General features: G+C 32.0%; 1 protein-coding gene across 3 annotated transcripts; it reads right to left on the reverse strand.

The window, feature by feature from the left end:
• Positions 1-7,697: 7,697 nt before the first annotated feature.
• LOC108347498 (chromo domain protein LHP1) lies at positions 7,698-18,568 on the reverse strand. Of its 3 annotated transcripts, XR_008245174.1 has the most exons (7): positions 17,952-18,566; positions 17,056-17,081; positions 16,658-16,744; positions 15,656-16,411; positions 8,953-9,205; positions 8,182-8,242; positions 7,698-8,081 (listed from the first exon to the last, which is right to left on the reverse strand). XR_008245174.1 is itself a non-coding variant. In XM_017586778.2 (6 exons), exons 1-6 carry the CDS (start codon positions 18,294-18,296, stop codon positions 8,034-8,036), a joined length of 1,323 nt encoding a protein of 440 aa, XP_017442267.1. In that variant the 5' UTR covers positions 18,297-18,563; the 3' UTR covers positions 7,698-8,033. The 3 variants fall into 3 exon arrangements, 2 of the variants coding, with proteins under 2 accessions (XP_017442267.1, XP_052724142.1); XM_017586778.2 differs by lacking the exon at positions 8,953-9,205 and having other exon boundaries at positions 17,952-18,563; XM_052868182.1 differs by lacking the exons at positions 7,698-8,081; positions 8,182-8,242; positions 8,953-9,205 and adding an exon at positions 15,104-15,535 and having other exon boundaries at positions 17,952-18,568.
• Between the last annotated feature and the right edge of the window lie 362 nt (positions 18,569-18,930).

An 18,930-nucleotide genomic window follows, 5' to 3' on the forward strand; every position in this document is an offset into this window, starting at 1 on the left:
TTTAAAACCATATTATGTTTCTTTTAATCCAAATTTTCTTGTGTTGTTTATAGCATATATTTGTCACTCATTATAATCTCCACATAAGAGTATAATAAGGATAATTACTTCAATTTGTTTGCATTATATACTATAAATAATAAATTTAAATGTGTTTTATTTATACAATCAAAGAAACCTTTACATATATGATAAAATAATTTAATAAATAGGAGTGCTTTTTTTTAACTTTTTTAAATTATTTTTTTCCTTTACAATGTGGACTGAAAAACAATAAACAACCATATTTTTTAAAATTATAGAAATATACAATTGAATAAAAATTACCTAAAAATGTAAAGAAAAACAAATGATGGGTAAATTTTATTACCTTTTCACTAAAATGATTTTATTTAATTATTAAACATTTCTTTATCATATATCCTTTAATTTGTTTCAAAGTCTATTTTATAACTATTTTACTTCATGTAGGAATCTCGATTGAAGTAGCAAACACACTCTATAAGAGAGGATGGAATAAAATTATATAGTTTTTTTGAAAGCCTTAGATAATCTAACAAGTAAAAGAAAAATAATTTACATTGGTTCACCTGGTCATTCTCCTTATAAGAACAATTTATGTTCTACCAATCAAAACTTATTGTAAAGACAAGTACTAACCTTCCTCGATTAAATATTCTTCATTTTCATTCATAACTAAAATCACTTAAAAATGGAAAAATAAATATTATCATGTATTTTAATCTAATTTATAGAAATAAAAATATCTATCATTCATAAGTTGTTGCTAATAAGCAAAAAAAAAAAAAGTTCTAAGTTTTTTACTTTAGTCATGCTTAATAAAGTGTGTCATTTTCACTCTTTAGACCACGATTTTATACCCTTGTCAATTTTGCTTTGCCTAATTCTGAAATATTGTTGTGTGTATCTTTACAAAGTGCGGAATACCAAGTTTAATAATCTTCCCAAGTAAAATATTACACAGGAAACTTATGTTTTTCTCTTCTAACTTCTTGGATTTTATATTAGGTTTAACGAATAAGATTATTGTTTATATAATCTTGGGAAAAAAAATTTAAGTTGATAATATTTTTGTTTGAATCATTGCATAATGATATGCTTAAGGTTGATGCTCCAATGCAATTAATTTAACCAATGAAATTAATTTTCTAGCAAGTATATTTGATAGTTTGTAGTACAACAAGTGTCATATTCACCAGGATTTGGTAGAGTACACAATTATTAAATTGGTTTGATTTTTGTTTTGTAAAAAGGGATGAAAACATAATTAATGTGTAAAAGTGCTTATTTAGTATAACAAAGACGTATTGAAATAGTATTAAGTTGAAAGATTGATTTCAATATGATAAAGAGGTGTTAAGGCTAGATTTCACCACTTTGTCACGCTCTTGTACCAATTCAATTATTGTTCCTGTCATCTAAAAGCAGGAGGAGAATCAGTTAAATCACAACTTTGAACCAGTTCCCATTCCATTCCAAGCCAATGAAATAAGATAAGTAATGGGCTCATCCAACAACAAACTCAAACTAATTCATAAACATGTAACAAAAGCATACTTTAAGAAATAAAACAATACTAATACAAGAGAGTTCCAAAGGATTACATCTTGACCTCAACACAAAAAGAGGCTTAGCTCCTCATAATATATGCAAACATTACAATGCTTGAGTAGCCATATCCTTATGCATTCCCTAATAATTACAAAGGAAAGTGTTTCCAAAGACTCTCTAAAAGTTTCTCAAAGTATCCCTCAAAATGTCTATCTAAAACAAGGGTGCAACTCTATTTTTATAAACTAATAGGACAATGCCCAAAAGTTCACTTGTGGCTCAACAATAGAGGTTTCCTTCCCATGTGGGTTTACTTTTATGGTCCAGTCTCATGTAGAGTGCTCAACTCCTAAGATAACCTTTTGAGAAGGAGTCTTCATGGCTTAACCTCAAATTTGATGCTTGAGGTTTCCTCTTCCAAGGGGTTTGGTCTTTGTGGCTCAACCTCAATTTTACCACTCAATCGCATCAATCACAGTTAGAGCTGTCAAAACGAGTAACTCGACTCGACCCGGTTTGGCTCATCACGAATTGCTCACTTAGTGAGTCAACCCAACCTGGCTCATTTATTAGCAAGTTGAAAAAAATTCAAACCTGACTTGACCCACCACGGGTTGATGGGTTAAACGGGTTGACTCACTGACTCATTTAATTATAAGTTTTTTTAAAAATAAAAAAATTACAATTTTTTTAATTCAAATCTAAGTAAACGTCACACTAAAATGATGTTAAACTCCAAAGACAATTTAAAATAAAAAGAAAAAAGTATCATACAATCAAGGCGTAATCCAAAAACATGTATAAAAGGCGAACAAATAGGTTTTTAATATTGATAATTTTTGTATAACTTGTCCATTTATAATATTAGAGTCTTGAATAGATAAATATATAATATTTCTCTCTTGAAACATCTTCTTCTTTATGACCATCTACAATATAATAAAAAAATGATAACTAATAATATTGAAACACAAAATAATAAATAATAAATAATTAAATTAAATTAGGTGGGTTGGTGAGCCAACCCGACTCACCACGGGTTCAACCCGGTGAGGGTTCTAAGTGAGCTAGGTTGAAAACTAGTCCGCATAAAAAATTACATTTTTTTTCAAATCCAACCCGGCTCAAACCCATGACGAGCCGAGTTGGCTCGCGTGTTACAATCCATTTTGATGGCACTAATCACAGTTTGCCCATAATTGCTTGAATTTTATCGAGTTTCTCTATTTTTCCCCTTTGACTCTCTTCTGGTACTAGAAATTACAAAACAAACTTTAATTCAAAATTAACAAAATCAAAAGAAGATAAATGCCCAATTTATCTCAAAATCAACTAAAGTTGCGAAATTATCAATACCGCCAATTAGAACCCTTTAGGATTCTACTAAACACTTAGAAAATTTTCGGACAAATTAACGTATTTATTTTCATCATAAAATTAGAAAATTAAAACGTTCATTTATTTCATCAACTAAATGTTCCACTTAATAAAATGTATTTCTAATAATAAAAAACATTTAGAAATATTCAATAATTAACGTTTGTCCAAAATACATCCAAAATACAAGAAAACATGTACAACCCCCATACTCCTCACTGTTGTGCATTTGTACCACTATCTGCAGCATTATTTGTTTACATATAATATAGGTCATATGATCATCACAAGTGGAAAACAAAACCACAAATATACAAGGGTGAATTAACTTAACAGAAAACATAATAATTAAAATTATAGATAATTAACAATAATCTGCCATAACACGCCTCATTCAATCGTTCGATGATTCATAAATACCACATAATCAAATGATAATTATTGTCGTATCATATAGCAACCATGAATCTATGTGTAGACTCGACCCCAAGAGGTTCAATCATCACATATTCCTTGCACATAGTTTACCATTCAAAACGAGTTCATGTGTGAATATTCACAACTCTTGTAAAGAGTTTCCAGGAAAAATTGAACAAAAATAAAATAAAACATGAAAAAGATGCTCCACCACATCAAAAGAGCATTTGTCGTTAAGGAATATGGATAATATATGGCATATCACGACCATACACAAATTTTAAAGGAGAAATGTTATGAGAAGTGTGAAAGAAATAATTACACAGTTTTACCTATGATAAGAAGTGAACCCGGAGCTTCGGAAATTCTTGAACAAAATATCAGAGATATATGTCTCAAGATATTTACTAAGAACATCAAAGTAAGCATCACTTTGAAGGTGAGATAAGCTAGCGAAATCTGTAAGAAAACGTCTTAAAACTAAAATAAATAAATGAATTTAAAATTAAAATCACGGTCATTCAAAATCGCTATTGTAAAATTTTATCACAATATAAATAAAAGCTTGAGCATAATATTTAAAATTTAATATTCATAGATGAAAAACTGAAAAATATTTTGAGATACATAATATTGTATTTTATAGGATCTTTTAGTGGTATACTTTAGCTAATATATAATGTATGAGGTACACATTTTCTTATGTTTAGGTAAAATATTTAATAAAGTTGAAAAACACTCATTACAAACTTAATCACAAAATAAAAATTATCAATTTAGAACAATTTTATTGACTCATACTCTCCATTGAAACAAGCTTATTATAGTATAAATAGTAAAAAAAATTGTTTAATATTTTACACAACTTCTAACTATTTTCATTTAAAACATTAGCTATGAATCCAAAATACCTATTACACCTACTATTTTTCATGAACTTATTACACTTTAAAAAAAATGCACTTTATTGAAGCTACATAAGCGTTTAAAAACTTATCTTAAGAGAATTGAAAAAACATGTCATATTTGTACACTCATTTGTATTAGCAAATGACATATTAATAACCGCTCAAATGATTTCAACAAGTTCGAATTCAAACGGTGCCAATAATACATTATAACAATGATTCTCGTCATCATAAACTTCGATTGTTTCATATATGAAAGTTTACCAATAGTTGATGATCGTACTTAAGGATAACAAACAAATATCTATCTGCAGGTAAAATCTATAAATACTAAATAAATATTCTTAAATGAATAATGGATATGGATGATAGAGTGAGTATGATTATCATGATATTTGATTCATAAATACCTGCTATCTATTAATAATTATTAATGAATTTTATTTAAATAGTTTTTTAATTCAAATTATCAAAATAAAATCATTAGTGAAAAGATATTAATCATTGAATAATCATTTAAAATTTGACTTTATATATTTTTATTTTTTTATTTAGACATATGAGATTGAAGTTATTTTCTAAATATTAATTTTTTAAAATTTATATTTTGTCACAATTTATTTACATTTAATTTTTAAAAAGATCGAATTTATATGTAGTAATATTTTATTGAGTAATTTAATTTAAATTGTACTTAAAAATTAAGTTTTTTTATTTAAGTTTACATTTTAAAGAAATTGTTAAAATATCAAACAACTGTTAAAAATTAAAAAAATATTAATATTGATAATATTTTGTAGTCAATTTTGATTGTTGTAACTTTTTTGTCCAAGCTCTTTGAAAAAAAAATTATTTTATATTTGTAAGACTTTTTCTTAATTTACATTAAACAAATTATTTTTAAGTTATGAAATGTTAAATAGGCTAGATCAAAGTAAGATAACATCATATTGAAGTTGTCCAAGATTGGATTGAGTCTTCTCAGGTTAGAGTCAAGCTAAGTCAACTTGAGCTCACGCCAAGTTGAATAGTCTTAGTCCAGCTTAAGTCAATTTTGGTTCAGGTCCCTAATCAAGTTGAGTTGGCCGAACACAGGTCAAGTACAGTTGGTTTGGTACTAGGTCAAGCCCAATTGGTGTAGCGCAAGGTTAGGCAGAATTGGCTCGAACTCAGGTCAAGTTCAATCAGCTCAAACCCAATTCAAGTTGAATCAATTCAATCTCAAGTCAAATCGGGTCAATTTAGATCTGAGTTGAACCAGGTCAATTAGGGCTAAGATTGAGTAAGATTGGTTCAAACTAACATCCAATCGAGATGAAATGAGTTCATATTCATCTGAGTCTGAGCTTACCCACATTAAATCAAGCAAAGTCTATCCAAATTCAAGTTAGACCGAATTAACTCTGACTCAAGTCGGCCTAAGTTAAAAACATCAAAATATGAATTTGAGAATAAAAATAATTTCAAATTTTTAATTTTTAAGTAGAATTTGAAATTCTTTAATTTTAAATTATGCAATTTACCCTAATAAAATTCTAGAAATTTTAATTTCTTCCAAAGTTTCTTAGCCAAACAATATATATTGTCATAAAGCATTTCAAATGCTTTAAAAGAAATGAACTACTCTCTTAAGATATTTCATTCAAACTCAAGTTTAAAGTTATAACTTATAGTTAAGAGCAACTCATTCTACTTAAGAAAATAACAATTCAGATACTATGATTTGATTTGTGACTTGTTCCACTTGTCTTACCATAAGAGACAATTGATATCACTCACAACAATCTTTCCTAAAAAAAATCTGTTAAGAATTGAACTTTTTAATTATGATTTGGTCTCCCTAATTTTCACCATTGGATAATTATACAACGTGCACTAATGTTATCCTAAACAATTGTTTCACTTAAAACCGAACTCTTAACATTAACTCTAATATGAAATGTTAAATTAAGCTTTTATCACTGGATAAAAGTTTTAATTTATAGTCAAAACACAAGAATAGCAAAATCACTGAGTCCATATTATTTAATGAATTTTCACTATCCCTCTTCGTATATTTGAATTGCGTTAAATTTATATATTTTATTAAATTTTAAAATATCAAAATTAATGCAAGTTTGAGGCATTATAAAAACAATAAAAAGAATCTAAATTAAACAACTAAAATAAAAAGCAGCAAAAAATCTAAATACAATAACCAAAGAAAGTGAAAAGGAAGAATTTATTTTTCTCCAAACCCACCCAAACCTTTCATATTAATCAACAAGATTATTTCCTCGAAACCTATTAGAATGTAATCGAAAGAAATTCCCATGTTGAGAGACTAAGCTCTTGGAAAAAGTGATTTCAATAGACAGAGATGGTGATATAGTGCTATGATGAACGAATGCTAGAAAAGGATTTTGTGAAGATGTGTGGGATTTTTAATCCAATGAGAAAAGGGGGGTTCAAAGATAAAATAGACCTCTGTTACTACTATAACCAATTTAAAAATTAATAAAACTACAAATTTGATACTAATAGTCGATTTAATAAAAATGAATATGATAATTTTAGTTAAAATTATTATTAAATAACCAATTAAAATGCTTGTTTTCAAAAAGACTTAAATGCATAAATTGACTTCTGTTTATAATGAGACTTTAATACATTTTACTTTTTTCATTCTTGAAGTTTAACCAATCAAAAACATACAAAAAAAACAAAAATACATATGCATAAGCATGAGTTTAAAGCATAAAAAGGTATGATCATGAAAATCAAATCTGTTCAAAGTTTATGATCAAATCTTACAAGAAAATTTTTTACATCAGCAAAAAAATATAACTCTAAATTCCTTTCAGAAATAAAATAAAAGCAAAATAATAAACTTCTCTCAAACCAAGATCAACTGATAAATTAACTTTTACAAAACTCTTCTCACCAAAAAATTTTAAATCCAAAGGGCACTAGTTTTTGGTTTTGTAAAAAATATGATGCATTTTACTTTTTTAATGGTAAATTAACTGAAGAAATTTACCAAAACAAAACATGTATATATCAAAAGTTCAAAGAAAACTATGTTCATAATCCACCATTTCAACTTGAGTGGAATCTAAGCATCAAAAAATCCAATTCAACTAGATTTGTTAACACTGCAATGAGAAAACCGTTCAAAATATTTTAAAAGCAGAAAACTAGAAACACTACCCCCTACCCTAGGCTTAAATTGATAAAAATTCAAAAATAACTTCTGAATACTGACCGACCACTGCATAAAAAAAAATAAAAAATATCCAACAAAGTTTGCATCTCAAGTAGAAAGAAAATTGGGTGAAACATAGCATTTGATTTAACAATTTCACATGCAGTTAGTTGTGGATTTTCCTGCATTTGGTTAGAATAAAGTCAATCAATCAGTGTATAAAATATAACAGGCAAACATAAACTGCTAATAAATAGCTATAAATTTCCATAAAATTTGACATCATCCAAAATAGTTTTTCATTCTTGACTAACTAATTCTTAAGAAACTATTTGATCCAATCCTCATGTCTTGAGACACTAAAAGTATGTAGTTCTTTATGCCACCAGGTTGCATCATAGTATGTAGCCAGACAACCACTGGTTAAAATGTCAATACCTATATGTAACTAACAAACAATGCATTTCTTACCCTTTACTATCTTTTGCATCTACAAAAGATACTCTTAAAAATAACTAAGTGCTGTCATGTGAAATCTGACTACATACTCAAAGCACCTTCAATACTTTATTCGGTCAAGATGTAGGGCTGTAGCGAAGATGCTGCTCATAGAAATTGATGAGCTGCAACATATGAAAAATATAAGGGTTATATGAGAAGAGGCCTTAGAAACATTGACAATGAAATAATCAAATGTAGTAATGAGAAGGAAGAGGGTACTACAAGAAGTGGATTAAATGCTTTTAGATACTTGTTGTTAACCATTACTTCTGTTCCATCAGACCTGCAAAGTTTATCACTAAATTATTAAGCTCATATAACATACTCAGAATAGAATAAAAGAGAGAAGGATATCATTTAGGAACAAAATTGAGTAACACAAATGAAACCCCAGGCTCCATCGAATCAAATGATATATAAGCCAAAAATAAAGAGTAGAGACATGTTTAAAGAAACTTATCCCTTTACAATTAGAGAACAGATGAGGTAAAAATGAAATAAACTTGATCAAAAAATAAAACTATCTCATAAATAAGCTGATTTGCTAAAAACACTCAGTAATTTCTTTAAAACCTAACTTATGCATAAGCTAGTTCTAACTTGTAAGGAAATTGATTTCATTTTTTCTTCATCTAAATACATAGGTTTATCTAACAGACCATACGTACATTTCTTCAATGACCTTGAACAAACTTCTTTGGCAGAATTTTGCTTCATTTGTTGCTCTCACATAACTATAATATCTTTCCTCTCAAAATGCTTTCGAAATTATAAAAATGAGAGCAGGCAAGATCACCCTTCAGAAATACAATAGATTTAAATGTATATGAGAACATACAAAACTTGCAAGACTAGTTTAGAAAATCATAGCTCTCAATTGCACCCAGTAAGGCTGCAATCACAGTAGCATTGCAGAGCAGCACCCTACTGTTCTAAGAGCAATCTCACAGCACATTTTTTTGCCATTTTCACAGGCAACCTCTTGTGTCTCACCTGCCTGATACCAGAGCTTAGCCAGGAATCTTCTACTCTGAATTTTTCAGCAAAATTGGTTATCCATCTCGCAGCAACCTCTACTCAAAGAGGCAAATCATTAATGGGTGAGTGAGCATGTATGTGAGAAAGAGGTCGCAACTGGTTGGAGAGGATAGGGAAATTGTTTTTTGGGACTGTTGTGCATCCCCAAATTGGACCACTCTATACCTCCAAACAGTCCACTATAGGAGGAGGGTATTTTGTTGTTTTCCTATTAATCATAGACAAAAAAATTTTCTCTGGTGAAGGATAACTATGGTTTCTACCAAAACATACAAGAGACAAAACAAACAACATATTTATATATCATTATACTGATATATAAACAGAACTTATGAATAAAAAATTTAATAACCAAATTGAAAAATGCATATAATAATAAGAAAGAATGCAAAATATTATCAAACAAATACATATATTTGAATATAACAGAAGCTTTAAAGAAAGCAATGTTGCCAAACTCAAGGATAATATAAAGACAAACAGATCATAACATTCTTCCAAAATTGCACAATTATTTTAGATAGATGCATATATGTAAGAAAAATAGCATACAATAAGAAAAACAATCTATAACTTATAAGTCGAATAAATCACCAAGAACAGAAATAACAGGCATAGAGAAATAAAACCCAACAGACGCAAATACACTAAGAACAAATGAATGTAAAGCATAGGTTCATTTCACATATTGACCTACATGCCCAAACCCCACCTTCCCTATCATTTCTTTTTAAAGATCACACAGTCAACCCGTGTCTAGACTCAATCACAACAACACACAGAAACCTTGTTACCTCTGTTATGACATGCAACGTAAGAGTCATAACAAGCATGGCAGTAACAAGGAGCAAAACAACCACAATGGTGTTTCTCAGGAAACCTGGAACACTGATGACAACATCCAGCTACGATTGCTGCAATGCCCAGTTATGGCAATGGCAATATTTGACAACAATGAAAGTATCAAGTGCATCTTCATTCATCTTAGAAAAGATCAAAGCAGACCAGTGATCTAATTAATCATTTGTCTGCTGAAACTCTTGATGCACAAGTGACCTATGCAATTAGCAATTTATTGACATCACAGAGAAAGAGAAACAATGTTTTTGAGTGGCTGCTCTTGGTGCTATTGAATAGTGAAAATGCTAATCATCAAGGCAGTATGGACTAATTTGGCATTAGTAAAGAAAATGCATGTACAACATGCAAATAAGAATTACAATGATGACCAATTTAAATTAACAAACAAAACAAGCAAACTTCACACAACTTGATAAATCTCAATTTCCAATTAATGCAGATGCATTAGAACTTTATCTAAGGCAAAGGGTTTTCAGGATATTGAAATAAAGTTCAAACTTACCAGGCAAGTAATTATGTCCATCAACAAGGAAGGAAACAGATTTTTATTAGATAAATAAAAATTGTGTCTAATAGATTGTGTCTAATAGGGATACATTTTCAGAGAATATTTATAGAGAAAACTTGTAACAAAACTTATCTTTTCTACAACATGTCATCCTCAAATGGTTAAATAGAAGTTGTTAATAGAAATCTTTCTCAACTACTTAGGTGTTTGATATCTAAAATCTAAGTCAAAAGATCATCTCCCTCATGGAGTTTGCTTACAATAAAGTAGTAAACTCCAAAACTTCTCATTCTCCTTGAGTTAGTCCATGACTTCAGTCCATTAACACCTCTTACTCATTACATCTTCCTAACTTCAAATCTATGATGTGTTGAGATAGGCTTAAGAAGATGACTTTGTTAATAACCTACCATTAGAGTCATGGTTATCAAACTCGCGAGTTAACTCGTACGAGTTTGCATTTCTACACACAGCTTCCAAGTTAACTCGGATGTAAACTCGCTTTTGGTATAAACTCGGTAAAATCGGAAGCAAACTCAATCAACTCGTCCAAGCTTGAGAGTTTGCAACCGAGTTGGCGAGAATTCAGAGGAGAAATTTTTTAAACCCAAAACGACAACAACCATAGTCGTTTGGTGCGCGAAACTAAAAAAGGAAAACTCGCGAGTTAACTCGTTAACTCGTACGAGTTTGCATTTCTACACACAGCTCCCAAGTTAACTCGGATGTAAACTCGCTTTTGGTGTAAACTCGGTAAAATCGGAAGCAAACTCAATCAACTCGTCCAAGCTCGAGAGTTTGCAACCAAGTTGGCGAGAGTTCAGAGGAGAAATTTTTTAAACCCAAAACGACAACAACCATAGTCGTTTGGTGCACGAAACTAAAAAAGGAAAACTCGCCGTGAATCGATTGGCGTCTCGCTGCACGATTGTCTCCTCACTACGTCCCTCACTGCTTGTGGTGCCACTACTCGCTCACCGCTCGTGACGCCACTATTCGCTCACGCTCGCGACGCTACCACTCGTGGTTTGCTCACGCTCGCGACGCTATCACTCGTGGTTTGCTCGTCACACAATTGTGTCATCGTTTGCTCGTCGCACAACTGTTTGCTTATCATTCGTGTATCTGATGTTGTCTCTAGTCCTCTACTCTGTTCCAAAAAGGTAAGTTTTTTTTGTTGGTTAGCTACGCACCATTTTTTGGAGGAAGGGATTTAGGGGATTTGTGAGTTTTTTTTTGTCAGCTGCAGGAAGGGATTTTATTTTCTCGTGGTGTGCAGCTTTTAGAAAGGAAATTAATTAGGTTTTTAATTAATTAGGATTTTTAATTAAGAATTAGAGATTATTTTTAATTATTTAATAATTGTATAATGTTTTGTAATGTTGTAGTTGGAAACTGAAATTATGAATAATTTAAAGTATGTCTAGGAATAAATCAAATTTAATTAATAGTAGTCTAAACGTATCTTATTTATTAAAGAATAGAAATAAAAATACTTTAACTATTTTGTTTGATCATTTTGTTGTAATATTTGAATTAATATGTTATTTATAACTTTTTTTCGTAAAAAAGTAAACTCTTACGAGTTTACGAATCGAGTCTACAAGTCAAGTTTACGAGCTCTCACAAGTTTACGAGCTCTCACAAGTTTACGAGCTCTCACAAGTTTACGAGCTCTCACAAGTTTACGAGCTCTCACAAGTTTACGAGCTCTCACAAGTTTACGTAAACTCTCGAGTTTGACAAACTTGGTTAGAATAAAAGGATCAAATAGAACAGAACACAACAATATAAAAATTCAACAAACAAGTGTAGGAATTAAGTCATTTTCCAACCAAGTAAATGGGTGTGACTTCACCTAAGAAATGATAGGTTCCCCTCTCAAAGGAAGTCCAAACTTCAAGATTGAGGAAATGGACCATTCCAAGTACTTGAGAAGATCAATGACAATACGTACAAGTTGAATCTCCAAAGTGAATATAGTGTAAGTCATGCTTTCAATGTTAATGACTTAACTCTTTGTGATATAAGTTAAAAAAATTCTAGGACAAATTCTATTCCAGTAGGGAAGAAAGGAGCCCACAAATTCAAGAAGCTTCTAGAAGAATGACTTGAAGCAACACTAGGGAAATAGAAGAACTCCTAAAAGCTAGCAATATAATTAGAAAAGAAAAAAAAATTACTTAGTCTACCCTTGTTTCTTTTGTTGGTATTTTGAGGATAAGAAACATATTTGAACACAAGCATAACTACTAGGCATTTTTCCAATTCAAACCCATGGCCCACTGGTCACCAAGGCTCATCATTACAATTGAACCAAGGATCACCCTCACTTGTGCAAATATTTACCAAAACTTAAACCCTGGAAGCAATGATGTTCAGGGTAAAATTGGACTTTTGAAGCCTATATCATAGTTGCACCATGGCCACACTATAGTGGCCATGGTTATTGTGTCTTCCATGGTTATAATTGCTACCAAATTTGACACCCTGGTATGGAAAGTAATTAAATGGATCATACCCAATAGACAAAGGTAGAGAAAGACCAAAGAAAAACAAATGAAAAAATTTATAAAATAGAAATCTTGATTTAATTGGCCTTACCAAAGACTTATTTTTTGCCAATGCTACCTAATGAGAAAAAGGTATTGTTATAGGCCATGAATGTTACATTAAATGAATTTGGAACTCAGTTACGCCCACAATTTGAGAAATAACCCACAACTACAACTTTTTGCAACTTTAAGGCTTTTAGACACTCCCTAATCACACGACAACCAAAATTGTGGTAACATTACAATTTTTAAACCTTGGTTATGGTTACTAAAATAGTTAATTCTATATTAAAAATAGTTAATTATATGCTAAAAATAGTTGATTCTATACTAAAAATAGTTGTTTTTATACTAAAAATAGTTAATATGAAATTTTAAACCAAAAATGGTTAATCTTATACTAAAAGTAAAAATTAAATTTGTATATAAAATCAAGTTTTAATAATGCAAGTACCATAGAATACATTTGCGTCTAGAAGAAGTGCACTTAATGCTCAGGGTATTATCATGATTTTAAGAAGACATTTGCTCGCTTCGCATTACTCTTAGGAGGGGGAGATGCCTACACTACGCCTTGAAAAAAGGCTAAATTGGAAGCCAAATGAAGAAAGTGGTTCCATACTCTAACAAATGCTACATAATAGTAGTGTTAGGCTTACTAGACAATTTCCAAGGGAAGTTGCAGGATCAAACCCCATCCATCCTGACCTAGAATTCCTTGAACTAATCAATTAATGTTCTAGGGCTAGGATATAATTCCAATAGAACAACCCTTCTACTGATCCACGTTTCTCATCAAACAAACCGAAGAATCAAAATCATATAACTAGTACCAATTGATGGAGTAGATTAGGTCTATCAGGGTTTCACTATATTAATTAAGCATACAAAGTAAGGATTCAAAGAGATACCATCTTATTGGCTTTTTCATTAATCCTGGCCCATCAAAAGAGTACCACTCCAATTTCTTTCCCAATAGGACATAATATTTTCCTTTTTTACAATTCGCAATTACCTTAGCAAAGTAAGGATTCAAAGAGATACCATAAGTGTTGCTTTGTTTTTTGGCCTATCAAAACCACTCCAATTTCTTTCCCAAGAAGACATAATATTTTCCCTTTTACAATATGCAATTCAATTAGCAAAGCTAAGCCCACAAAGTAGATCTTATATTCAACCTATCACTTCTTTCTAGCTCTAGTTTTTCCTTCTCTATAAGTATCCTTTCTTCCAATCAATCAATAAATTTTAAAAAATTCAAAACCAAGCATACTATTCCAAAGATCTATTGAAGTTTATGAAAAAAAGCAACCAAATTATCCCTTAGCACTAGCACAAAGTAAGCAAGCTACCTTTTACTCTATAAGAAAGAAAATACCCCCGAAACCATATCAAATAATGATTCATAAAAACTAGAGTTCTTTCCATAAATTCTAAATATGATTTTTCATCAACCCATCCAATCTAATTCATTACTCTTCCAGTAGACACAACACTCACGAGCAAGGATCTGTAGTCCTTTAGAACAACCTCTGGATCCCAAGATTTTCAACTTCAACCCCTTTTGTAAATTTGAAACTCGTGTTTGAATCTTAATGGCAACAAACAAATGACACTTACACAGGACACCATGTCCTTTTTCCAAGGGTACCTCTTTCAATTTATTATTTTGTCTCAAAATATGAACTCCAAAACCTTTTTCTCTCATACCCATTCGCCCAAACTCCGATGATTTAGCTTTTGATATGATATTATTGCTACACTTGTTTCTTCTCTTTACCAAGAACCGTAATCATTCTTTGTTACTTCTTTACTTGACTCCTTTCCCTATCAATGATGATTTGCTGAAAGATTGTTCCACTCCAAGGTTGCATGCTTCCTAGAACATTATGAAAGGTGGTCGATAGAAGCAACGCTTCAACACTCTCTTGAGGCTAGTTTATTTATTTCCTTAACCAAATAACTCTCAGTCAAGTTGACTACAATACAAGTCATGTGGGATGGTCCTGCCAAGCCAGATAAGTTTAGCTTAGGCACCTAACTTACGTGTGTGTGAGTGGCACTTCCTCTACCGTTTGCCTTTCTTCCTTCCCATTGGGACCCCAATGAGAACACTATTGGGTCTAGTCATCAGGTGGGGCCTTCTAAAAGCCAATCAAGGTCTAATTGAAGAACCACAAAATTTAAAGGTAAGTATTTTGTTTAGTATATATGTTTTAGCATTTGTCAACATTGGCTAAAATTGTATTGGTACTAACAAAGGAATTGTGGACATCTTAGCTTCTCAAGTACATCAATTCCCCCCTTTCTATCAAATATTCCACACCGCATCCTTTATCAACCAAAGAATAGAAAAACACTATACTCAGCACAATAAAATTCAAGCTTTAACGGCTTGTAGTGAAACATAAAAAAATAAAATAAGCTTCAATAAGTCAAAACGATATTGGAAATATCTGTGACTGGCCTCATTTATTACTAGAAGCTTGATCAACTGTCTCTATAAATTGTAAGAGAAAGGTACTACTGTTTTTTCATTAACTGAAAATAATCATTATCGAAGAGTACACAATTGCAACCAAAATTAACACTTCTCCTTTCCTGAACCGACCAGCTGTATCAAAGAAGAAAGATATCATAAAAACATACATGACTAAAGGTAAATTAATCTTAGCATGCATATTATGTCAACAAATGCACAGTGAAATTTATTGTTATTTGCTGAGTTACTTACTTTGAAGCCACAAAGGTTACCAAAACATCCTGCGCTCCGCTGGCTACGGAAGCTGAATAGCCTATTGGTTTTATAATCTTTACAATATTGCTAGCAGGTCTGGCATGATTACCACCACTACCAGCATTCCGTGATAGTAGTGCTGACTCATCTGTACCAACAGCTGCTCCAATTGGGTTTTGTGTATTGGCAGGCTCACCAGCATATAACTCTTTGTTGAACCTCTTTACAGAACCAGATTTTCTCCTTTTGGCTCCTCGGCAGCGACCACTTTCACTTGTTTCCATGCGAACCACCTTTGGTTTAGCAGCTGTTTGACCATTATTGCCAGCAAACCCAGGACCAGAAGGCATTGCCTCTGGAATTCGTATTGCAAGCCTGTCGGCATCATTCCCACTGGCAGAAGAGGCTTTAAGCTCACTAAGCTTAGGATCATAATCATTTTCCTCATTCCTTTCAACATTTTGTTCTAAAACAATTGGAGATTTGTTAACAATAACAGGTGTGGCACTTTCAAGATTGCTGCCAGCACCATTTCCCAATTCATCAGCAAAAAGAACAGTCTGAGGAAAGGCAGGAATAACAGGAAGGCTAGCATCACTAAGAACAGGAAGAGCAGACTGTGAATGGTTTCCAACAGTACTGGAAAAGCGTCGAAGACTGTATGGAGTGGTAGAACGCTCCAGCCTCTTCTTGGGTTGAGTATGATGCACCACGTGCTTGCGTTTGCGCTTACGGTGTCTTCCTGACTTCAAGCTTGGAAACCACAAAAAATAAGTATTAGTGAACAGGTGATTTGCACAATCTAGACATATATATCCATCCAGTTTCGGGCAGCTACAGTCTTTTTATAAGCAAAGTAACCTATTCTAAATAGCAGGAAAAACAGAACACAAACATAAAATATGATAGGAATATATGCCTCTTCACATCTAAGCGCATAATTTAACACAAGGTCCAAAGAAAGATATAAAAACTTTTATCTTTTATGGAAGGGAATACCTCTCCTCAAAAGCTTCAACAACATCAGGAACAGAAACTAGATTTTCTGGTGGCTCCCAAGTGTTGGCTGTCTCAGGCCACCCATTCCTTCAGCAATAAACCAATAAACAGATCAGCAAAAATACATACATAAAAATGTTCACACTAGACCCCTTTTCCTTCATGATTTGATATTCATAATAGATAATCTCTTCCACCCCCATTTCCTAGTTATCTGTCCTTATTTGTGATCAGATTATAAGTCGCATCTATCACTTTTACTCTCTAATCTTTTTTACTTTTCCCACTCTGTTCTTCCACCCCCAATATGGGATTGATGGCTATTTTTCTTTTCCCGTTTCGTCACAACCAAGTCAATAAATAAGAACAAAAGACAAAGGAGCAAAAGGGACACTCACCACTTGATAAAGTATTGCACTTGACCCTGTATTAGCAGCATTGGAAATCCACATTGTCATAAGGAAAGCCCCCAACAGGACAAAAAAGAAGTTAGGCCAAAGAACAACATCAACAACAACAAATTCTCTCCAAGTTTGGCTGGCTACTCGAATCAAGTTCGCCAGCAAACCATAAAATAACTCAAGAATCCTTATTAAGATAAAAATAGACCAAAAGCACACTCCCATTACAGATAAAACTAGACCAACAATAACTATAAAAAGAAAACTCCATTACATATCAAATAATTAAACAAAACATAACCTTCAATCACCAAAGAATAAGAACAACAATAAATCCAATGATAGGCCACATGAATCACACAACTAGGTGGCCCTTTACACCAAAAAAAAATCAAAAAATTCACTCTTGCTGAGGAAGCTGGACCAAAACTAAAGCGATTGCAGATAAAAAAATTTAAAAAACAAATTACGGAAAAAAAAAAGTCGGCTACATGAATCCCTCAACATAATTGACGTTATTTGGCAACCGGGTACCCCATTAAACCAAAAAATGACTCAAAATAAAAAAGGTAAAAAAGACATAACAGATTAAACTAGGCCAAAAAAAAGTCAGGGAAGATAAAATCATTTAAAAGAAAAAAAAAAACACAGACACAACACAAAGCAGAACAAGAGGGAGAAAAACATAAACCCCAATCATCAAACAGCAAGAAAAAGCCTATCTAAGAGCAAGGTCGACTACATGAATCACACAAGCCATGATACGAAACAAAACAAAACAAAAAAAATACCCATTACAGATAAAATTAGCACAGACAAAACAACTGGGGAAAAAAATCTCCATTGCAGCACCACCAATGCCCAAATAAGAGGAAAAGATGGGAACTTTTTACCTTGCGCACCCTCTTACGACGTATAGCTTCAACTTCATAAAAATTCTCAGCAAGAACAACACCTTGAGCCCCTGGAAAAGCACCACCAGCATTTTCCTCTTCTTCATCTCCCTCCACACCATACTCTTGTTCCCCCTCCCCTTCTCCTTCCTCACCCTCCCCTTCAGAATCCTCCACCTGGGGTTCCTCATCCTCACCGTTCCGCAACTGGGTACCCTCGTTCCCCTCAAAGCTTTGAACTTTGTCACTTCCACCCTCTCCACTTCCCGAATCCGCAGCACCAGAAGGCTCCACCACCTCGGCCGGAGCATCCGCCGTGGCCTTTTTCTTAGCACCACCCTTCATTGCAGCAACCTTGAGCAGTGCCCTCTCTATTTTGTTCTTCTGGTTTTGCTGATGAATGAAAAAATAAATCTTCTTCTGCTGAAGAGGAAACACCAAAAGTTGTGTCCACTCTGGGGTGAGGTGATGAGCTGTCAATCTATGTGTATCTATGCCTGAAAGCGTGATCCATCGCTCAGGTTTTTATTTAAAGCTTTTCTTCTTTCGCCCCTTTTTCCTCTTTCTTTCTTCTTTTTTCATTAAGATTTTTTCCTTTTTAATTTTTTTTTTCTCACTCTTTTTTTCTTCTCTGGATTTCTTGGTGGGGTTTGTAATTTTGTTTCCCTCCCTACCCCGCCTATTATTTTTTTCATCAAGCTTCTTCGTTCCTTTTTTTTGTCTTTTTCTTTCCCTAATGTCTTATTTTTTTTCAAGATAAAAAAATATTTCTGTCAGAAAAAATAAATTTATTTATTTTTAAGGGTTAATGAAATTTTAAATTTATTGTAAACTTAAATATTTTCAATTAAGTTTTATTTTTGTTATCATATAAAGACAAATAGACACAATGTAAAAATATAATTACATTATTCAATTAAAAAATGTAAATAACAAAAACAAAATTCAAAAATTTATTACTAACTTGAAACTAAATTCA

This window comes from Vigna angularis, chromosome 9 (genome assembly GCF_016808095.1).
Source record: "Vigna angularis cultivar LongXiaoDou No.4 chromosome 9, ASM1680809v1, whole genome shotgun sequence".
In the NCBI taxonomy this organism is placed as follows: domain Eukaryota; kingdom Viridiplantae; phylum Streptophyta; class Magnoliopsida; order Fabales; family Fabaceae; genus Vigna; species Vigna angularis.